We start from the raw sequence: 16,260 nt of genomic DNA on the forward strand, positions 1-16,260 counted from the left end.
GAAACTGCTAAATATCTCCTCTCTGTCTGCAGAGGGCACCAGACCACAACACCACGGTCCAACTTCCTCGGCAACACGCTGTTGACCTGGAGTCGGAGTCGGAGTCTATTTCTGCATTTAAAGGTAATTCAACAGTGAGGGCATAAACGCAGTGCTCTCAAATCTGATGGGTAAACAACAGATCACAGCAGAGTCCACTAAATTATGCAGATTGTAATTACTTGTAATGTCGGAGCTGTTTCTCAGATGGCCTGTCCACATGAGAGAACACAGCTTTAGTCATCCCCTCTCCTTGAGAATGTCCCTGTGGTCATGTCAGTCTGAAAAGATGTCTGCCATGCAAATGAATGAGAGTGACCATCTTCTCTTGTCACTAATGAGGAACCCTGCAGCGGGATGGTACTCATCAGTAACAACACCCCAAAAACTCATTTAGCATGAGGAGTCTGTAAATTCATTTTTTATCACTGCCTGCAGTCTGCCGCTGTATGACTGTCTCTCAGTTTATTAGCAGTTGTTTTACTTAATTAGTTAATACATTAGTGGCAATTTACTGTCATTTTATCAGCTTTATGTCACAGACCTTCATGATGTGCACTTTGTCTATTTGGACTTCAGGATTTTATAATCATTTGGCATTGCATCCAGAACATTGTGCATATTTCTAAATGGATTTAAATGGATTTATAACAAACTAAGTGACAAAGTTTATTCATGGCGAACCTTTCTAGCTAAGGTGAAAAAAAGAGTGAAAGCAAACAATGAAATAGAGAAATAATTGAAATTAAAATAAGTCTAAACCGATGGGTCTAGGACGGCTTTTCAAAAATGTCCAAAGATCTTAATTCCAGTTTCTGTTTTCAAACAGGTTTTCGCAAACACACAAATAAAAATAGTTTCTGCATGTGGCACCGATCGCCTCCTACTTCTTAGCAAATAAAGACAAGAAAGATTGATTCAGCCTTGAACATGAAAACTACACACAGTATGCTTCCTTTAAATCGCAGCTGTTCCACAGAGTCGTCATCTTGCAGACGAACGGATGGCACGAAGATGGTCGTACCGTGATTGTACATCTCTGCAAATGGTTGAGCATTTGCAGAGATGGCCAGTGCAATGGTGACTGTTCACAGGGCAGTTCCCTGCAACAGCAGACCAAATGCTGCTGTGGTGACCATCTGCTCAGTTTGTGGCACAGAAACAAAGAGTCACAGTCTGTCTCAAAACCTGCATCATCTTCACATGTTCTCTTCAAATTCAATGAACTGAAGATTTCAGTTCGATTAATGACACGTTTGCTGGTATCTACATTTTAAAACGCTTCATTTTTGTGTAAATCTGGCAACCACTTGTGCTTTCAAGTAACACAATTTCACACCACCCTACAAGAAGCCACTACCTATATGGGTCAATGCATTCTGATGGTGCCGATAGCAGGTGTATCCTCCTTTAGCATTACTTAAACAGACTGTTTGACCTCTGACCCTATCTGCTGGAGAGCGACTTGCCCCAAACCCATTCATTAAAAGATATTTCCTAATTTTACTGCAACATTATTGTAACCATTCTTTATCAATAACATTTATAGGCACAGATGGTTTGCTACCTCTTGCTGCCATCTAACTAAAATGACATGACTCCTGACAGCCATTAGACAAAGATTTGATCGATAAACGGACTATTGATGACTCATTGTTTCTTTTCATTGGCTCAAAAAATGTGTCTCTAAACTCTTATAAAGTCTCGTAAATAACATATATAGATAACATCACTGTTTACCAAAACACTGAAAAAAGTATCATTTTAACACAAACATTAAACTTATGGGTTACAAAGGGATCATTTTCTCTGAACAGGTTTTATTTAAACTTTAAACAGACTAGTGAACTTTTTAATGGACATACTCGCCTCGGCTGGAAGAAACTCTCGCTAAGTCTCGCGGTGATTGGCAGTTATCGCGATACGTTGCCGTAGTATATGTATGTGTATGTGTCTGTGTGTGTGTGTCTGTGTGTGTGTCTCTGTCTGCAGGTTGAGCTGAAGTTTAACAAGAAACAACCAGGTCGGTGTCTTCTTCCAGCAGCTCCGAGACATTTCAGTGTTTAAGCTGATGAGATTCAAGCGACCGTCCGCCATGTTGTAGCTCGCTGTTCAGCGTGTGTTTGTGCTATCACCAAAATTATTATTATTTTTGTTATGCTACTGATAAATAACAGTTACCAGTGTTGTATAAAGAGAAGGACGTGCAGTAAGAGAAGGGGGAAGGGTTAGTTCAGCCTGTAGTTGGACAGAAGTTTAATAAGATTAGGATTGGCTCTCTGCAGTTCAAAGGTTTGTCCTGCACACTGAAGTCATTCTGGTCAATAAGTAGTCAGCTCTTTGTGAACTCTATCTTGTTGCCAAAGCTTTAAAATTTGAGTAGTTGCTTTCAGCTGTGTCTGTTTCAGGCTGAGGCAACATCATGTCAGAGTTGACTGGGAAGGTCCAGACTGTCCTGGGTCTGCTGGATCCAGATCAGCTGGGCCGTACGATGACCCACGAGCACCTGACCATGAGCTTTGAGTGCTGCTACTTCCCTCCTGCTCCGGGCGACGAGGGGGTGGCGGGGAACCCCTTCCAGATGCAGCACATGCACTGGCTGAGGCAGAACCCGTACAGCTGCCACGAGAACCTGCTCCTGCAGCAGGAGACCAGCGCCGTCCGGGACGAGCTGCTGGCCTACAGGAAGGCCGGCGGGGGCGCCATCGTGGAGAACACCACCACGGGCATCGAACGAGACCTGCCCACCCTCCGCCAGCTGGCCAAGGACACCGGGGTCCACGTCATCGCGGGAGCAGGATACTACGTGGACTGCACCCACACTGAGGCCACCAAGAAGATGAGTGTGGAGAAGGTGCGGCCCAGTCTGAGAGGGAATGCAGATGGAGCCAGTCTGGCACACACACTTTTGTCAGAACGATTTCAAGTAGACTGAAAGCAACAGAAAGTTGGACTGATACTGAATGTCTTAGTCAGAAGATTGGAAGAACATGCTGCATCATGTTGATGGTGTGATCTATTTACCTGTTCTCTCTCTGAATTGATCTATTGATCCATTTCAATGGCTCTGCAGTTTTTAGTAGTGATGTAGTATAAAGTGCAGACTCTCTTATTGGATACTCAGATGCTATCGTTTCCAGCTCACAGACATCATTGTCAGCGAGGTGCTTCACGGCGCAGACGGTACAGACATCCGCTGCGGTGTGATCGGAGAGATTGGCACCGGCTGGCCCATCACAGAGAGCGAAAAGAAGGTGCTGAGGGCCACGGCTCAGGCCCAGGCTCAGCTCGGCTGCCCCGTTATCATTCATCCGGGCAGAGATCCTGCCGCTCCGGCTGAGGTCGTCCGGATTCTCCAGGAGGCCGGTGGTGACATCAGCAAAACTGTCATGTCTCACCTGGACAGGTGAGAAAACCCTGTGATCAGTTTGCTTTGTCTGTGAATTTTCTTGACAGTGTAATTAACTCTCTAAAAATAAGCGATTTATTCCTTAAGATCAAGTTTAAAGGCCACATCTTCTCTGAGCCCATTAGATAACTCTTAGAATTGATTATTCATTCAGCACATCTCCAATTGAATCTGTCTTTCCCGCTGTATATGTGTTGGTAACATAACTTTTAACACACAGGGACACAAAATCTACATGGAAATGTGCTTTTTGTTGTTGTTGTTGTTGTTTTGTTTTTTTTTACTAAGGTGAGTTAAAAGAGAAAATGTAATGGTAGTGCAAAGTCACTGTTAAGGCAATACCTGATATTTTGCATGATTAGGTAATCAAGTAAAATGGTTTAGGAGTCATTTGCTAACAAGACTTAATCCTGCCACTGTTCTCTTCCAACAGGACAATATTCGATACAAATGAACTGCTGGAGTTTGCTAAACTGGGAAGTTACCTGGAGTATGATCTGTTCGGAACGGAGATGCTCACCTACCCATATAACCTGGAGGTGGACATGCCCAGTGACAGCCAAAGAGTCCAAGTGTGAGTAAGAATGGTCAGAGGTGAAGTTGTGGGTAGGATCCATTTTCCTTCCTAACTTGTGAGAAGCACATTTATGCCATGTACAGTATGTGCAGACGTTATTTATTTGAGCTGAAATGCTTTAATGGGGGAGTTTGCTATTGAAATGTGTCCTGCATCTTATTAATAGAAACCATGAGACACTGATCTCCCGCCTCAGTGAAGGGAAGAGTGTGTGTCAACAGAGCGAGTGACGAACGTGTTGCGTCACTTCAGATATTTCAATTCACGACAGCCTTTTTGTGTGCACACAAACCCGACCCGGGTTTAGTAGCGCATGATAGTCAATTTACGATGACCCCTTGTGTGATGTTCAAGGCCTCTTAGTTTCAAATTTCTTCGTTTGTGTTCAGCCTGGCTTTTCTGGTAAAGGAGGGCTACGAGGACAAGATTGTGGTGGCACATGACATCCACACCAAGAACCGCCTGACAAAGTACGGAGGCCACGGATACTCTCACATCCTGAAGAACATTGTGCCAAAGATGCTGATGAGGGGCATCTCACAGCACCAAGTGGATAAGATTCTCATTGACAACCCCAAACACTGGCTGACCTTCAAATAAAGGCAGAGAGGCAAGCACTCATTTTTTTTTTTTTTTTTTTTTTTTTTTTGCGATGGCTTCATCTGGAACAATGATTATTTTTTAGATTTTTTTGCAATAAACACAGTCCAAAGTGAGACGCAAATGAGCCTTTGGGCCTGTAAACCAATGAGCTTTCAGCATCTTTGTTAATGCTCTTCAATTTTTTAGCAAAGCAAAATGTCGTCTAATTGAATCTTGTCAAGGGGAAAACAATTAGAGGCTGTTGTTACACAGAGACTCTTATTAATTAAGACTATTCTATATCGTGATTATACATTGTTTACTCTGTAAGCAAATTATAAAAAGGAGCCTTGCAGGATCACAGTGCATCTCATTAGCTGTCTTGTTTTGCTCTCATTTATGTTGCAAAAAAACAGCTTTTTCTCGTCTTCAGAAAAGTGAACACAATCTAAGACAAATATTTTCTCAGTTTTTGAAGCTATTGTCTTCAGTGGCGTTCACAAATGCGGTGCTAATTGATTTTTCCATTGCAGCGTCGCTCTTGAAGCTGCTGTCTTTGTATTTGTAAGTGACATTTCTCCAAACAAGCGTTATGGAAGAAAAATAATGAGCGTTTTAGTGATCAGTATGCTGCTCTGCTCTCAACACATTGCGGCTGTGTTAGATGAGTTGTCCTGTTGCCCCTCAGTGGGTGCCTGGGTGTCTATGGGAGGCTGACTGTCTGGCAGATCCAGATGAAGGACACGTTCTCCTCTCACCTGGGAACAGGTGGCCTCACAGGGTGACTTCACCACATGATCAATGGCATCATTGCAACAGCTGACTTGTGTACCATGGGGGGAAAAAAACTATGTAACATTGATTAATCTTCTGAGAGGATGACGATAGCGAGCCAGGCGATTTCATTTGACATTATATTTTACATTCAAGCCTACAGTCTTATCTGGAGGGGCTTAACAATCAGATGGCAGATCGATGAGTCTTGATGATCTTAAGAAAACATTTCTTGCTGTGTGACTGTCTAGTTTTGTCATGATGACTAACTATCAGTCCACCCTGTTGCCCCAACCAGCTGTCAAATTGAGACAGAGAAGAAAAATTAGCTGCAATGATGAGTTTGTGACAGTGCATCAATGTGAACATCATGATGGCCCTTTACAAATTTCTAATCCTTTTACATTTCTTTTTTCTTTTTTTTTTTTTAAGCTGCACAAAGTTAAACTGTTAATTTTTATAATCATGCATCAGTAGCGCGTCGGACATTTTCACTCAGATTGCAACAACTATCACAAATTTTTGAGAAATAAAACGCACATGTGGACAAGCAACACTGAACAGAGTGGTGATTATGTGGGCATCTTTTTCACATCTATGCTTAAGTGTTAAAAGTCAAAACATTGAACCTTTTAAAGTACATCCATGTGTTAACCACAGGCAGCTTCAGGACGGGTGGAGTATCTTAAAACTGAAATCTGGAAAATGAGAGTTCATTCAAGTGCGCTAATCAATCTGACAGGCACACAAGTGAACGCTGTACAAAGTAAATTCACTTACTATCCTGTAATTACACTGTGAGCGCGTCACCATCGCAAAGTCCTTGTCCCTTTTTTTTCTGCACCACTTCCTCCACCTCTTCCCTTGACGCTTTTCTGCAATATGGAAATGGTGAGCTCTGTCTCTAATAATCCAACTGACTGTTGAATTGAGACGGAGCAATGAAGCAAGCTATATGCAGAGCAGTTCCTTTCCACTCGGCTGGCTCAATCAGCGTACAGCATGAAGCCGGAGAAGGTGCTGTACTTGTTGTTGTTGCCCCCGTGCGCCTTCCCGCCATCCAGTTTGATGTAGATCTCGTCCCCGGGCTCCAGGTGGAGGACCACGCTGTTGCTGGCGTAGTCGTAGTTCTGGTCTGCGTCCTGGGCGATGGCGCTGGCTCTCACCTGGAAGAGAAGAGGGGGCATTTCGATGTGATCGTGATCCCGAGAGCTCAACTGAACGAAGGCGACCTTGGTCATTCAATAACAGCCCGAAAAGAGCGCACAGACAGCTGCTCTCTCTTGAAGGTGTGTGCGTAAAACCTGTGCGTAAAATGCTGGGGTTTCAAATGGTTGTCTGGACTCAGTAACACACAAAAGACCACAGAAAATGATATGAGTAAAATTATAGTGACACAATTAAAGCAAGAGGCGTCATACCTGATTGTTTTTACAGAGGTCAGCCCACATGCTGGTTCCGTCTCCTCCTCGCATCAGCACATGGTAAACAAAGAAGTAAATCCCCGGAATGGAGCAGGTGAATTTTCCTGTGGCGGGATCGTAGTGGTTCCCAAGATTTGTGACCACGTCGTCGAATTTCAGCACTTCGTATCCCTCATGCTGCTTCTTCAGTCCCGCGTAAAATGCAATCTTTGGGACTGTGTTGTAAGTGGCAGCGCTGATGGCACCCGTGGGCCCATTGGCACCGGGCGCTCCGGGAGGACCCGGAGGGCCTGACGCCCCTCTTTCTCCGGGCGGACCAGCAGGTCCAGGTGGCCCGGGCTCTCCAACCGGACCCCGCGGACCCGTCCTGCCGGCGCGCCCCGGCTCCCCTTGGGGACCCTGGATGAACGTCGGAAGCGACTGAACGAGTCGGTTGTCTTTGATGGGGTTGGTCGACTTGGCCGTGGCGGTGGCTGCAGTCCCGTGGGAGTCGCACACCATCTGACAGGATCCGAGCATCTCGTAGCGGGCAGGCGTCCCGGCGGAGTTCACCACCACCGGGATCAGAACCACCAACACCAGCACCAGCGCGACACCACAAACACCAGTTGCGATCATCTGCGCTCTGCGGACTCGCGGTGTTCTCCGTAGTGGATGGTCTTCCAGCCTGCTTGTGGGGGATATCTGTGCAAAGATGAGAATTTGACCTGTTCTTGTATTATGCTGCAACTTTTGGAGGCGAAACACTCCTTTAGATGTTTATGCGCAAAAGTAACCATCCACAATCTTTACGCGCCGCAGTATCCGTCCAGATGGCTCATCTCTACTTTGTCACCATAAGAAAAACAACACCAACAACAAAAAAAGAGGAGGGAGAAAAAGAACTAAACAGTCTGCGTTGTGTGATTGTGCATCACAAAGTCCGCTGCACAAGTTTCTCCCCACAACGGAGCCACAGGAGAGAATGGGCTAGAAATTAAGCGTTACCCGTCTCGGTGTTTGGAGAGGGAGGGGAGGAGGGGGGGGGGTTGATGGATGGGTTAGAAACCGTGCATTTCTTCAATCAAAAGAGAGAAAGTGAACAACATCCAAAGCATCGCTGCAACTTTGCAAGCTGAGAAACATGACTGCCTTAATGTTTGCATTCGGTTTGTTCGGCCAGGAAGGTTCTTTGAGCCATTTCAGCACGAACAGAAAATCCTACAGCACGTTATTAACAGTTATCCAAACGGCTCTCGAGGTCTTGAGCATAATAAGGCCAATTAAAGACAAAAAGCTATACTCTTTTGGCACCTGGTCACACCTTAGCGGTTCTCTGTGTCCAATTTATCATTTGGAGAAAATCTATAGAGCCACTGAAGGGAAGGAGGGAGTCACCAGCAGCTGGCAGTGAAGGATGACTTCACACGGATAAACTGATCATTTAGAGAGCAAATAAAATGAAATCACATAACCACCACTGCTAATGAACTATATTAATGGGCGAGAAGTAGAAATGGTTGTGGTCATACACAAGTGCTTTCTTTATTGACCTGAATTTGAAATTCTTTATAGAATTGACCCAAATAGTGCATATTGATTTCTAAGATTTAAAACAAAATGAAGAAACTTCAGCTCAGCTTTTTTTTTGTTTGTTTGTTCTTCTTTTTTTCTCCCAAAGTGTGAGTGATGAAGGGCTAATTCTTCATGAGGAGGGCAGATGATGATATGCACATGAATGCAGAGGCTGTCACTTTGTGTCCATGGCACCTCACGGCCAGATGGAGAGATAGTTGAACAGGAAGGGAAAATATAGGTGGCCTTGTTTATTGGAGAGGAGGTAGGTGAGCTGCAGCATGAAAGAGGATCCATGGACGCGCCAATGCAAAAATGCTTTGGGTTTTTTTTTTTTAAACGATTATTATTATTGTCATCTAAAAATGTTTCATAAAAAGAAAACAGCAACATAAAAATAATTATGCGTATGATTGTGGTACAAATATTAAAGATCTTATTCAGTAACAAAAAATAAATAAAAATAAAATAAAATCCCTCCAATCAAAGCCTTAGCGGCCATGAACCTGTTCTGCTAATTGAAATGCACTTCCCATTCGGAGGTGGATTGTAATGCTGACAGCCCATCCAATGGAGGACAGAGGCCTGGTTTCAAAAGAAACGAAGGAGAAACATACAAGCATGGCAACTTTAAAATGATCAGATGTCAAGAGGGTGAAAAGGACACATTCTTCAAATAAAAAACAGAGGCCAATTATATTTCTGTTGTCTAATCTCCAATATTATAAGTGATCCATTTAAAGTGAAACATCTTAACCTCCTCGATCCATCACAACAACTGAGGGCCGGACAGCCCTTTATGAACCGTGACGATTAACTGTCAATCCAAAATTATAAGAAATGCTGTAAAATCAGACCAGTGGGACGTTATGCAATGTTCTGTAATAGTTACACCATATATTCTCATATATGTGTGCATCCGATGCTGAGATTCAGATATCAGTAAGAAATAAATATCCAGAACGTATGCTGCTGGTGTCTGATAACATACAGGGCAACTGACTTCAGAACAAAATCTGTTTTTGCTGATTATAAAACAAGATTATGGATCATAAGTGGATTAAGGTAGGCGGCTGTATCAGCACCTGTTGTCACTAAGATATATGCTTTAAACCGGCATTACCACCTTGCAGCTGTATTGAAGGAAATATGGCCTCCCTTTCCAAAAATACAACGCTGAATAATGGCCACAGGAATATTATCACATTTAATATGTCCCATAACTTTTTTTTATGCAAAATTTGATCTCATAATTTTATCTTATTAGATATTTGTGTTAAGTGTATGAGTCCGTGAGTTACAGTGAAAAACATGCAATGTAAGCCAACTTTGACGGCCAAATTGTTATTGTCAGGGAATGGAGGAGTTGGATTAAGATGGGACCTTTAAGTTGGCTCTTATCAGTGATGTATAACATGTAGCATGTATTTGGTAGGTTTTCATTCGTAATGAGAGGGTTCCCATCGCACTCCAAAGCATTTTAAAAGCTTTCAACTCATTGCTTTTTGGTTTTGTGGCCCACAATGTTTCTATTTCTCTGTTATACTCTCATCTCTCACTGGAAACAGCAGCCTTTTTAGGACAGTTTAAAAATCTGCTGTACACAAACGAGACAAAATCTCTATGATTCTTTAATGCCATTAATTCATTCCAATTCAATGTGATATTTATTCCTCCAGCAGAAAGATAACCCAGCATTGTCCCTCAGTTTTCTTAATTAGTTGTTCCTAAGTTTCAAGTTAAAGAATATAAACCTGGGCCAGTCAAAAAAAGACACAACAGTAAGTGCTTAAAGGTCCTGACCTGAAACTTTCAAAAACATTTCCACTCAAGGTTTCGATGGGTTTTGGTAATTCAACAGGAGATTTTGGTCGACCATTTGGGGTTTTGTCGGAGCTTTTCTTTCTCTTTTCTTTGTGGATGTTTGGTGATATTTAATTTTCCTCGTAGCATTTCCTGTTTGTGTCCTATTTTATTTGTGTGTCTTTGTCGCAGCTGACGGTAGTTTGGGACAGCAGTGTTTTCATCTAAAATCCATAATCACATCTAAAGGAACACATTCACTGTGGGATGATTGCGAAGTGGGCAATAGTATATAACAGAATAGTATATTAAGAGACACATGCACACGCACGCTCGCACAGTGGGACATACTGTGGCGCTATGAGTCATTGAACACTTGTTAGTGGTCAGGCTCTTTCCCTCCATTTGGCACGAGCCTCCAGTGACTCAGGGAGACTTGTGGACCAGGATCCAGAGAGAACAGCAGTGTCATAACACACCAAAAGCTGTGGGAAGAAGACAACTTGTATTTGAAAGCTTTTCACAGTATCACACCAACTGAAGCGGAGTCCAATATCTATTTATTCTGCTTAAGTTTGGTTTTTATTTCCTTTTTTAAACAAACAAAATGATTCGGCTTTCATCAGTCTCTTCCAACGCACAATCTTAGTTACTCAGCTCACCTTTGACGCCGTATTGAAAGATTCCTCTAGTGGTGGAGCGCTCTGACAGGTTGTTTTGAGCCCTCGGCTTTGGAGTTCATTTACAACCAGTCAAGCAGGAGTCCTGGGGGAGCCTGATGATTTTTGACATCCGGACAAGCAGATGTTCAGAGGACATGAATAAAACATACAGCCCATCTGACCACAGACTGGAGGCTTTTGCCAGAGTCTAATGAAATATGAGGCGTGATTTCAATTCACACACTATCAAAAAAAACAAAACCAAAAAAAAAAAAAGCATTCCCTTTGTCAGTAACTGTGATGCTGTATGAAAAATGTATGACATTTTTGTTGCCTGACCTGGGTGGCTAAGCAGGTCTCAGTTTGGTTATGACAATCAAAGCTGAGACAGTTTTGTCAAACAATTTGTGCGTTGAATGGATAAGAAACTGAATGGACCTCTGATTACTCACCGGGAATGAATAAACCGAAACATTTTGTGAAAACTGACACCCAAGTATTTACCAGCTGATGAAACACCATGTGTGTTTATAACATGCATGTCCTAATGTACTTTTCACACGTTCTGCTCTTTCAATTTTTAAACGTTTATTATTCTCCCCCACCGAAATGCTAGTGAAAAGGCTTGGCTCAACAGTTTAGCTCAGCGGGGGGATAACAAGATGCGTTACCACACCACCCACTCAAAGCTGGCCCTGCAAGGTATTTAAGATGGAGAAGCAATCACAATCATCCAGGGTGGGACTGAAGTTGCAGGCTGCAGAGCAGGGCTTTTCATTCAAGGTGTTATTGCTGATTGTTTGGTTTAATTTCATTATTTGCTTTAACTGACAAGCAGACAATTACCTTCAGACCTTAAATTTCATTTGTGTGCATGTCCTTGTGTCAGTGTACTACTGTTCTTTTCATTCTGGGTTTTTCAGCAGTGTGGGAGGAAGTGTTTTCCATGTTCTCTGCCCCTGTGTGCTCTCTGACAGCTTATTATTCATTCAGATTTGTAAATGAATGAAAGCGGTAGGCAAAGTCTCAAAATATTCAATAAAGTTAACGCTTCTCACATGGGGTGAAATGTACAAATAAGGATTCATATTATACAGAGGTTCAAGTGCACTCCAGTTCATCTGTGGAAAAAAAAAAGTTTGTGGGTGATAATTTATGAACATGCACATTTTGGAAATGTAGTATCTGATGTTTTTGGTGCCTCTGCAGAGACAGTTTACCTTTTAAGATCCACCACGGCCTTGGGCATATTTTCTTCTTCCCCTTGTTTCAGGTAGCCACATGTCTTATTCTTTGTTCTATCTATATGTTTATTTTAGGAAAGACTTGATATATATATTTTGATCTTGTCTTGCTCTCGTTGCACAGTCAACATTAACAACTGCTGACTTGCCAATCTAGAAGAATTACAGTGCACCCATACCTGTGTACTTACCCATCCAATTATTTAACCAGATATTCTTTTCTCCAGTGGTCCAATTTCAAAATACAGTTGTATTTTATGAGTGTTAAGTCTTAAGTGTTAAGTGTTAAGTTAAGTCTTAAAAAAAATAATTATTACTATTATTATAATAATTATAATTATTATTAAAAATAATCCTACATATGTAGAAGATTTTTCAGTCTGAACTCCTGCATGAATTGTGCTTTAATTTTACTTGAATCTATATAAAAATAAATAGAATCAGCAATATGTGCCGTGATGCAAAGCATCTGTATTCAGGCATTTTAGGTGTGTTTAAGGTATGATGCCAACATTTTTTCCTTGACTGACTGACTGATTATACTTCAGGGGCAAATGGGGGCAACTGAAAATAAGACTTCATGCAAAATACCACTGAGGCCAATTATACATATCCAACGGGAGTTAGAACTAAGCCAAGATCCAAATAATACAGGCCTGCTTCAGATAAATAGCTCTCACCCCCTAGAGTTAAGTCAATAAACGCTAAACAGATGTAGAGCCCAGACTGAAGTAATTGATAAAAAAAAAAGAGATAGAGATGTTCTGCAGCATCTCAACTCAACTGAATACCAGAAATGTTTAAACTCACTTAAATAATATTGTCAGGCAACATTGCAGTTCTGACTCCAAGATTTAGCCATAGGCGGTCCAGCTGATATCAGGTTTTGACCCAGTCTGACTGCTTCATCATCTCACAACAGAAGACTCCATAGCACCATGAGTGTATCAGAAACTGGGTCACGCTGAGCCCTCAATATTAAAAATAAAAGGTGGCACATCTTACTCTAAAAAAGTAATGATGGATAACATATGGTTTACAGTGGTGGACTGTAGACGAGCACATTCACTCCAATGCTGCATTTCAGCACAAATGAACTTCAATGAAGTTCCTCTTTATATTATTTTTCATTGCTTAATGTGCCTTTCTGTGAAAAAAAAGGAATGCTTCAGGTTACTTTGAGAGGGAAAGAATTCATTTAAATAGTTGATTTCAGATGATCAAAATAATTACATTCACCTTTGAGAAAAACCTTGTTGAGATGTGGCAGCATGTTCAATTATCGCCAAAGAAATGCCCCACCCTGCATTCCAGGAGTGTTTTGATTGCTCACAGTAAAACTTTATGCATTGCAAACTGGAATACAGGATTACAGCGAAGGATTATAACTAAACCAAATCCCCCATGCAGCAACAACAACATAAAAAAAATAAGTAGATTGATTTTCATGGAGATGTCAATCGATGCATTGTTTCGCTGATGGCATCACGGGGTGGAGTGTCACATTTTCTGCCAATGAGATTGAACGGCAGTGAGGGGCTTAGTGGCAAATACAATCGAGAAGTGTAAACATACCGAGGGCCGCAAGACGCCGATCAATGCCTCCAGTCTGGGATTGATTAATTACCCCAAGAAAGAGACTGAGGTGTGAGGGCACCAGAGAAACCTGATCAGAACAAGATTTATCACCCAATCTTTGTATCATCACTCCCCCCTGCTCAGTTTTCTCCCCTTTAAAACCCCCCCACCACCTCCACCCAATCCTTCCCCTCCCCATTCGGTAACTTTACTGTGTCAGGTGAAAACCTGAGTGACTAACATTTTTTAGAGGTGTGTGTGTGTGTGTGTGATTTGATATTTCACAGCTTGTATAACTGGAATACACGGAAAAATAACCATTGATATGTGATATGGTGGTTCTTTTTCCGTATATTCCAGTAATACAAGTTATAAAATATCTAATGTCAGTTAAAGTCATGAACAGTAAGGTCCCTCACAGCGAAATGACCTACAGAATATAAACCACACACAGTAAAGGTCTGTGAAAATATTCCATCTTTGTATTTTGACTTAATACTGGAGCCTTTTGAAATAAGCACTAAAGATCACATGAAATCAGACCAAAGTAATTACAGCTTTGACAAATAGATGTCAAGTAATCTTTGCTCAAATTTTTCCAGAGTTATATTTTTATGGTGAAATTGTATATATTGAAAAAAATTCACTTTAGTTTTTTTTTGTTTGTTTGTTTGTTTGTTTTCAGGGACGCAGTAAAGAAATACTTCGACATTTTGGGAAATGTGCCTCTCTTTATGCCAAGGTAATTTAAGCTTTGTGATCTCTGGTTTTATATTTATTTGCCATTTATTGGAAATACGCTGGTGGGAGTCTCTCCAACTTCTTCTCTTAGAAATGGTGTGGCTTCAATTTCATCTAGTGTTGTAAAGCAGAAAAAAGGCTGTAAGAAAAAAACAGACATGCAAACAAATCAGATTCACAATCAGAGACAACCAATCAGAAAGCAGAAATCTATTTTTCCTTCAGATGTACAATTACACAAAAGGCAAATCATTGTGTTAAACATAGTGATTGCAACAACAGAGTTTAGAATGATGTCGAGCAGTAGCCTGTTTGAGATATCCTCAAGAAAACAATGCAGTTGCTGATTGGAGATACTGACGGTTCATCTGACTGTTTCGCTTCTTCCACAATGCCGCAGCTCCATTTTCAGGCCATTTTAACTGCACCGTAATGACAACATACAGCACAAATACAGAGCTTGGATAATTTTTTTATTCCTGCCGACACACTTTTGTACACTTGTTTCTAAATAGGTTGACAGAGGCTGCTTGCACCGAAAGATTCCTTAAGAAATTTAGAGAACCGCAGTAATGTCTCACCGAGCAATAAATCCTGCTCACAAGACAAGCTGTTCAGTTATTAAAGCAGAAAAATACAATCCTGACAGCAACTAAAACATATTTTAGGTTTTAGATACCTGACGCCTCAGATTTTAACCAGATGTGTTTTTTTAAATTACAAACAAACAAACAAACAACCAACCTGCCATATCTGAGCCTGTGTCATTTTTCTGGCGATTTTAACCCCTAAAGAAATTCCATGTGTTCCTGTAAGGTTACTTACATCAATATGAAAATGTCATATTTTTAGCCACTAATTAACGTATTTCTTCACCTATATGTTCTTGGCAGCGTTTACAGTTTCATTGAAGTTGCCATAATCAATATTGTATAATACATATTATATACAAATATATAATATAATACATAATCAGCACTGGGTCTGATGACGAGGTTACAGTATATCATTTATCCTTTTAATGTAGAACCCACTGAGAATTATCATCCAACTCAGCAGACTACTCCGGCTCTACAGAGCATTTTCTTTTACTTGTTTTTTTCTCATCGCTCGATGGCTCATTAGCATAATTTCCAGACATAGCACCTGTTTTCACCAAATAAATAACTGCAGAAATCCCTCTACCCTCCCTGTCCAGGAAAATATGACGAAGGTGGCAATAAGCTGATGAACATACTACAGCATTCAGCCACTAAGGATGCAGATTTTTCCCTCAAAACCTGGTGGAGACCCAAAGTAGAGATTAAAGGAGACCAAATGTTGGATTTGCGCTCATAATTCCATCTGCAATTCTGATGGGAAATTGGTTTGAGTTACCCACTTTAACAAGTTCAAGTGAAATTCAGTTCAGGTTTCAAATACCTGTTTTTGACATTTTCTGTGGGATCACTTTTCATCGGCGTGAGTTTTGAGCACAATGCTATTACAGGCACTCAGCCTCAATGAGCTGTTCCAGTCCGTCATGTGAGTCTTCTCAGATAAAACTGTGCGCAGTGACAGACTGGTCATTGTCGTAACCAGAGAAGCCACGTGACAGAGCTGATGTCTGATGCATCACTGGCTCCCTGTCACCTTACATCCTCAGCTGAACTAATGATGACCTTTGATTCTCAAGCGATGTCAGGAGACAAAAGAAAAAATGCAAACGCGCCCAATTAATTAAGAGTGAAGAGGACTGGAACGTGTGAGCACATCATGGTGCTGGAGTGAATGGTGAGCTGGTCCAGGAAAGACAGAGCTCAGTATAATTAGGATTCAGGAGGCCTTTTGTCAGCAATAATTAAAGCTGACAGCCACTGTGGCGTAGCAGAAA

At 41.6% G+C, this 16,260-nt stretch overlaps 2 protein-coding genes across 4 annotated transcripts; one reads left to right on the forward strand and one right to left on the reverse strand.

Annotated features, from left to right (window-relative positions):
* Positions 1-1,967: 1,967 nt before the first annotated feature.
* Positions 1,968-8,559, forward strand: pter (phosphotriesterase related). 3 transcript variants are annotated; one of them, XM_029524528.1, is made up of 5 exons: positions 1,968-2,062; positions 2,448-2,893; positions 3,180-3,445; positions 3,882-4,022; positions 8,466-8,559. In XM_029524528.1, exons 2-5 carry the CDS (start codon positions 2,462-2,464, stop codon positions 8,506-8,508), a joined length of 882 nt encoding a protein of 293 aa, XP_029380388.1. In that variant the 5' UTR covers positions 1,968-2,062; positions 2,448-2,461; the 3' UTR covers positions 8,509-8,559. The 3 variants fall into 3 exon arrangements, with proteins under 3 accessions (XP_029380388.1, XP_029380387.1, XP_029380389.1); XM_029524527.1 differs by lacking the exon at positions 8,466-8,559 and adding an exon at positions 4,415-5,926; XM_029524529.1 differs by lacking the exons at positions 1,968-2,062; positions 8,466-8,559 and adding an exon at positions 4,415-5,926 and having other exon boundaries at positions 2,786-3,048.
* c1ql3b (complement component 1, q subcomponent-like 3b) lies at positions 6,368-7,423 on the reverse strand. Its single transcript, XM_029524530.1, has 2 exons — positions 6,803-7,423; positions 6,368-6,547 (listed from the first exon to the last, which is right to left on the reverse strand). Exons 1-2 carry the CDS (start codon positions 7,421-7,423, stop codon positions 6,368-6,370), a joined length of 801 nt encoding a protein of 266 aa, XP_029380390.1.
* Positions 8,560-16,260: the final 7,701 nt, after the last annotated feature.

This window comes from Echeneis naucrates, chromosome 17, assembly GCF_900963305.1.
Source record: "Echeneis naucrates chromosome 17, fEcheNa1.1, whole genome shotgun sequence".
Lineage (NCBI taxonomy): Eukaryota > Metazoa > Chordata > Actinopteri > Carangiformes > Echeneidae > Echeneis > Echeneis naucrates.

Excerpts from the sequence above, each read along its gene's own strand:
- c1ql3b (XM_029524530.1), bottom strand. The coding sequence starts at position 7,423 with ATGATCGCAACTGGTGTTTGTGGTGTCGCGCTGGTGCTGGTGTTGGTG. Across the intron at positions 6,548-6,802 it reads ACCTCTGTAAAAACAATCAG|GTGAGAGCCAGCGCCATCGC; the intron begins GTATGACGCCTC and ends CTTCTCTTCCAG.
- pter (XM_029524527.1), top strand. The coding sequence starts at position 2,462 with ATGTCAGAGTTGACTGGGAAGGTCCAGACTGTCCTGGGTCTGCTGGAT. Across the intron at positions 2,894-3,179 it reads AGAAGATGAGTGTGGAGAAG|CTCACAGACATCATTGTCAG; the intron begins GTGCGGCCCAGT and ends TATCGTTTCCAG. Across the intron at positions 4,023-4,414 it reads GACAGCCAAAGAGTCCAAGT|CCTGGCTTTTCTGGTAAAGG; the intron begins GTGAGTAAGAAT and ends GTTTGTGTTCAG.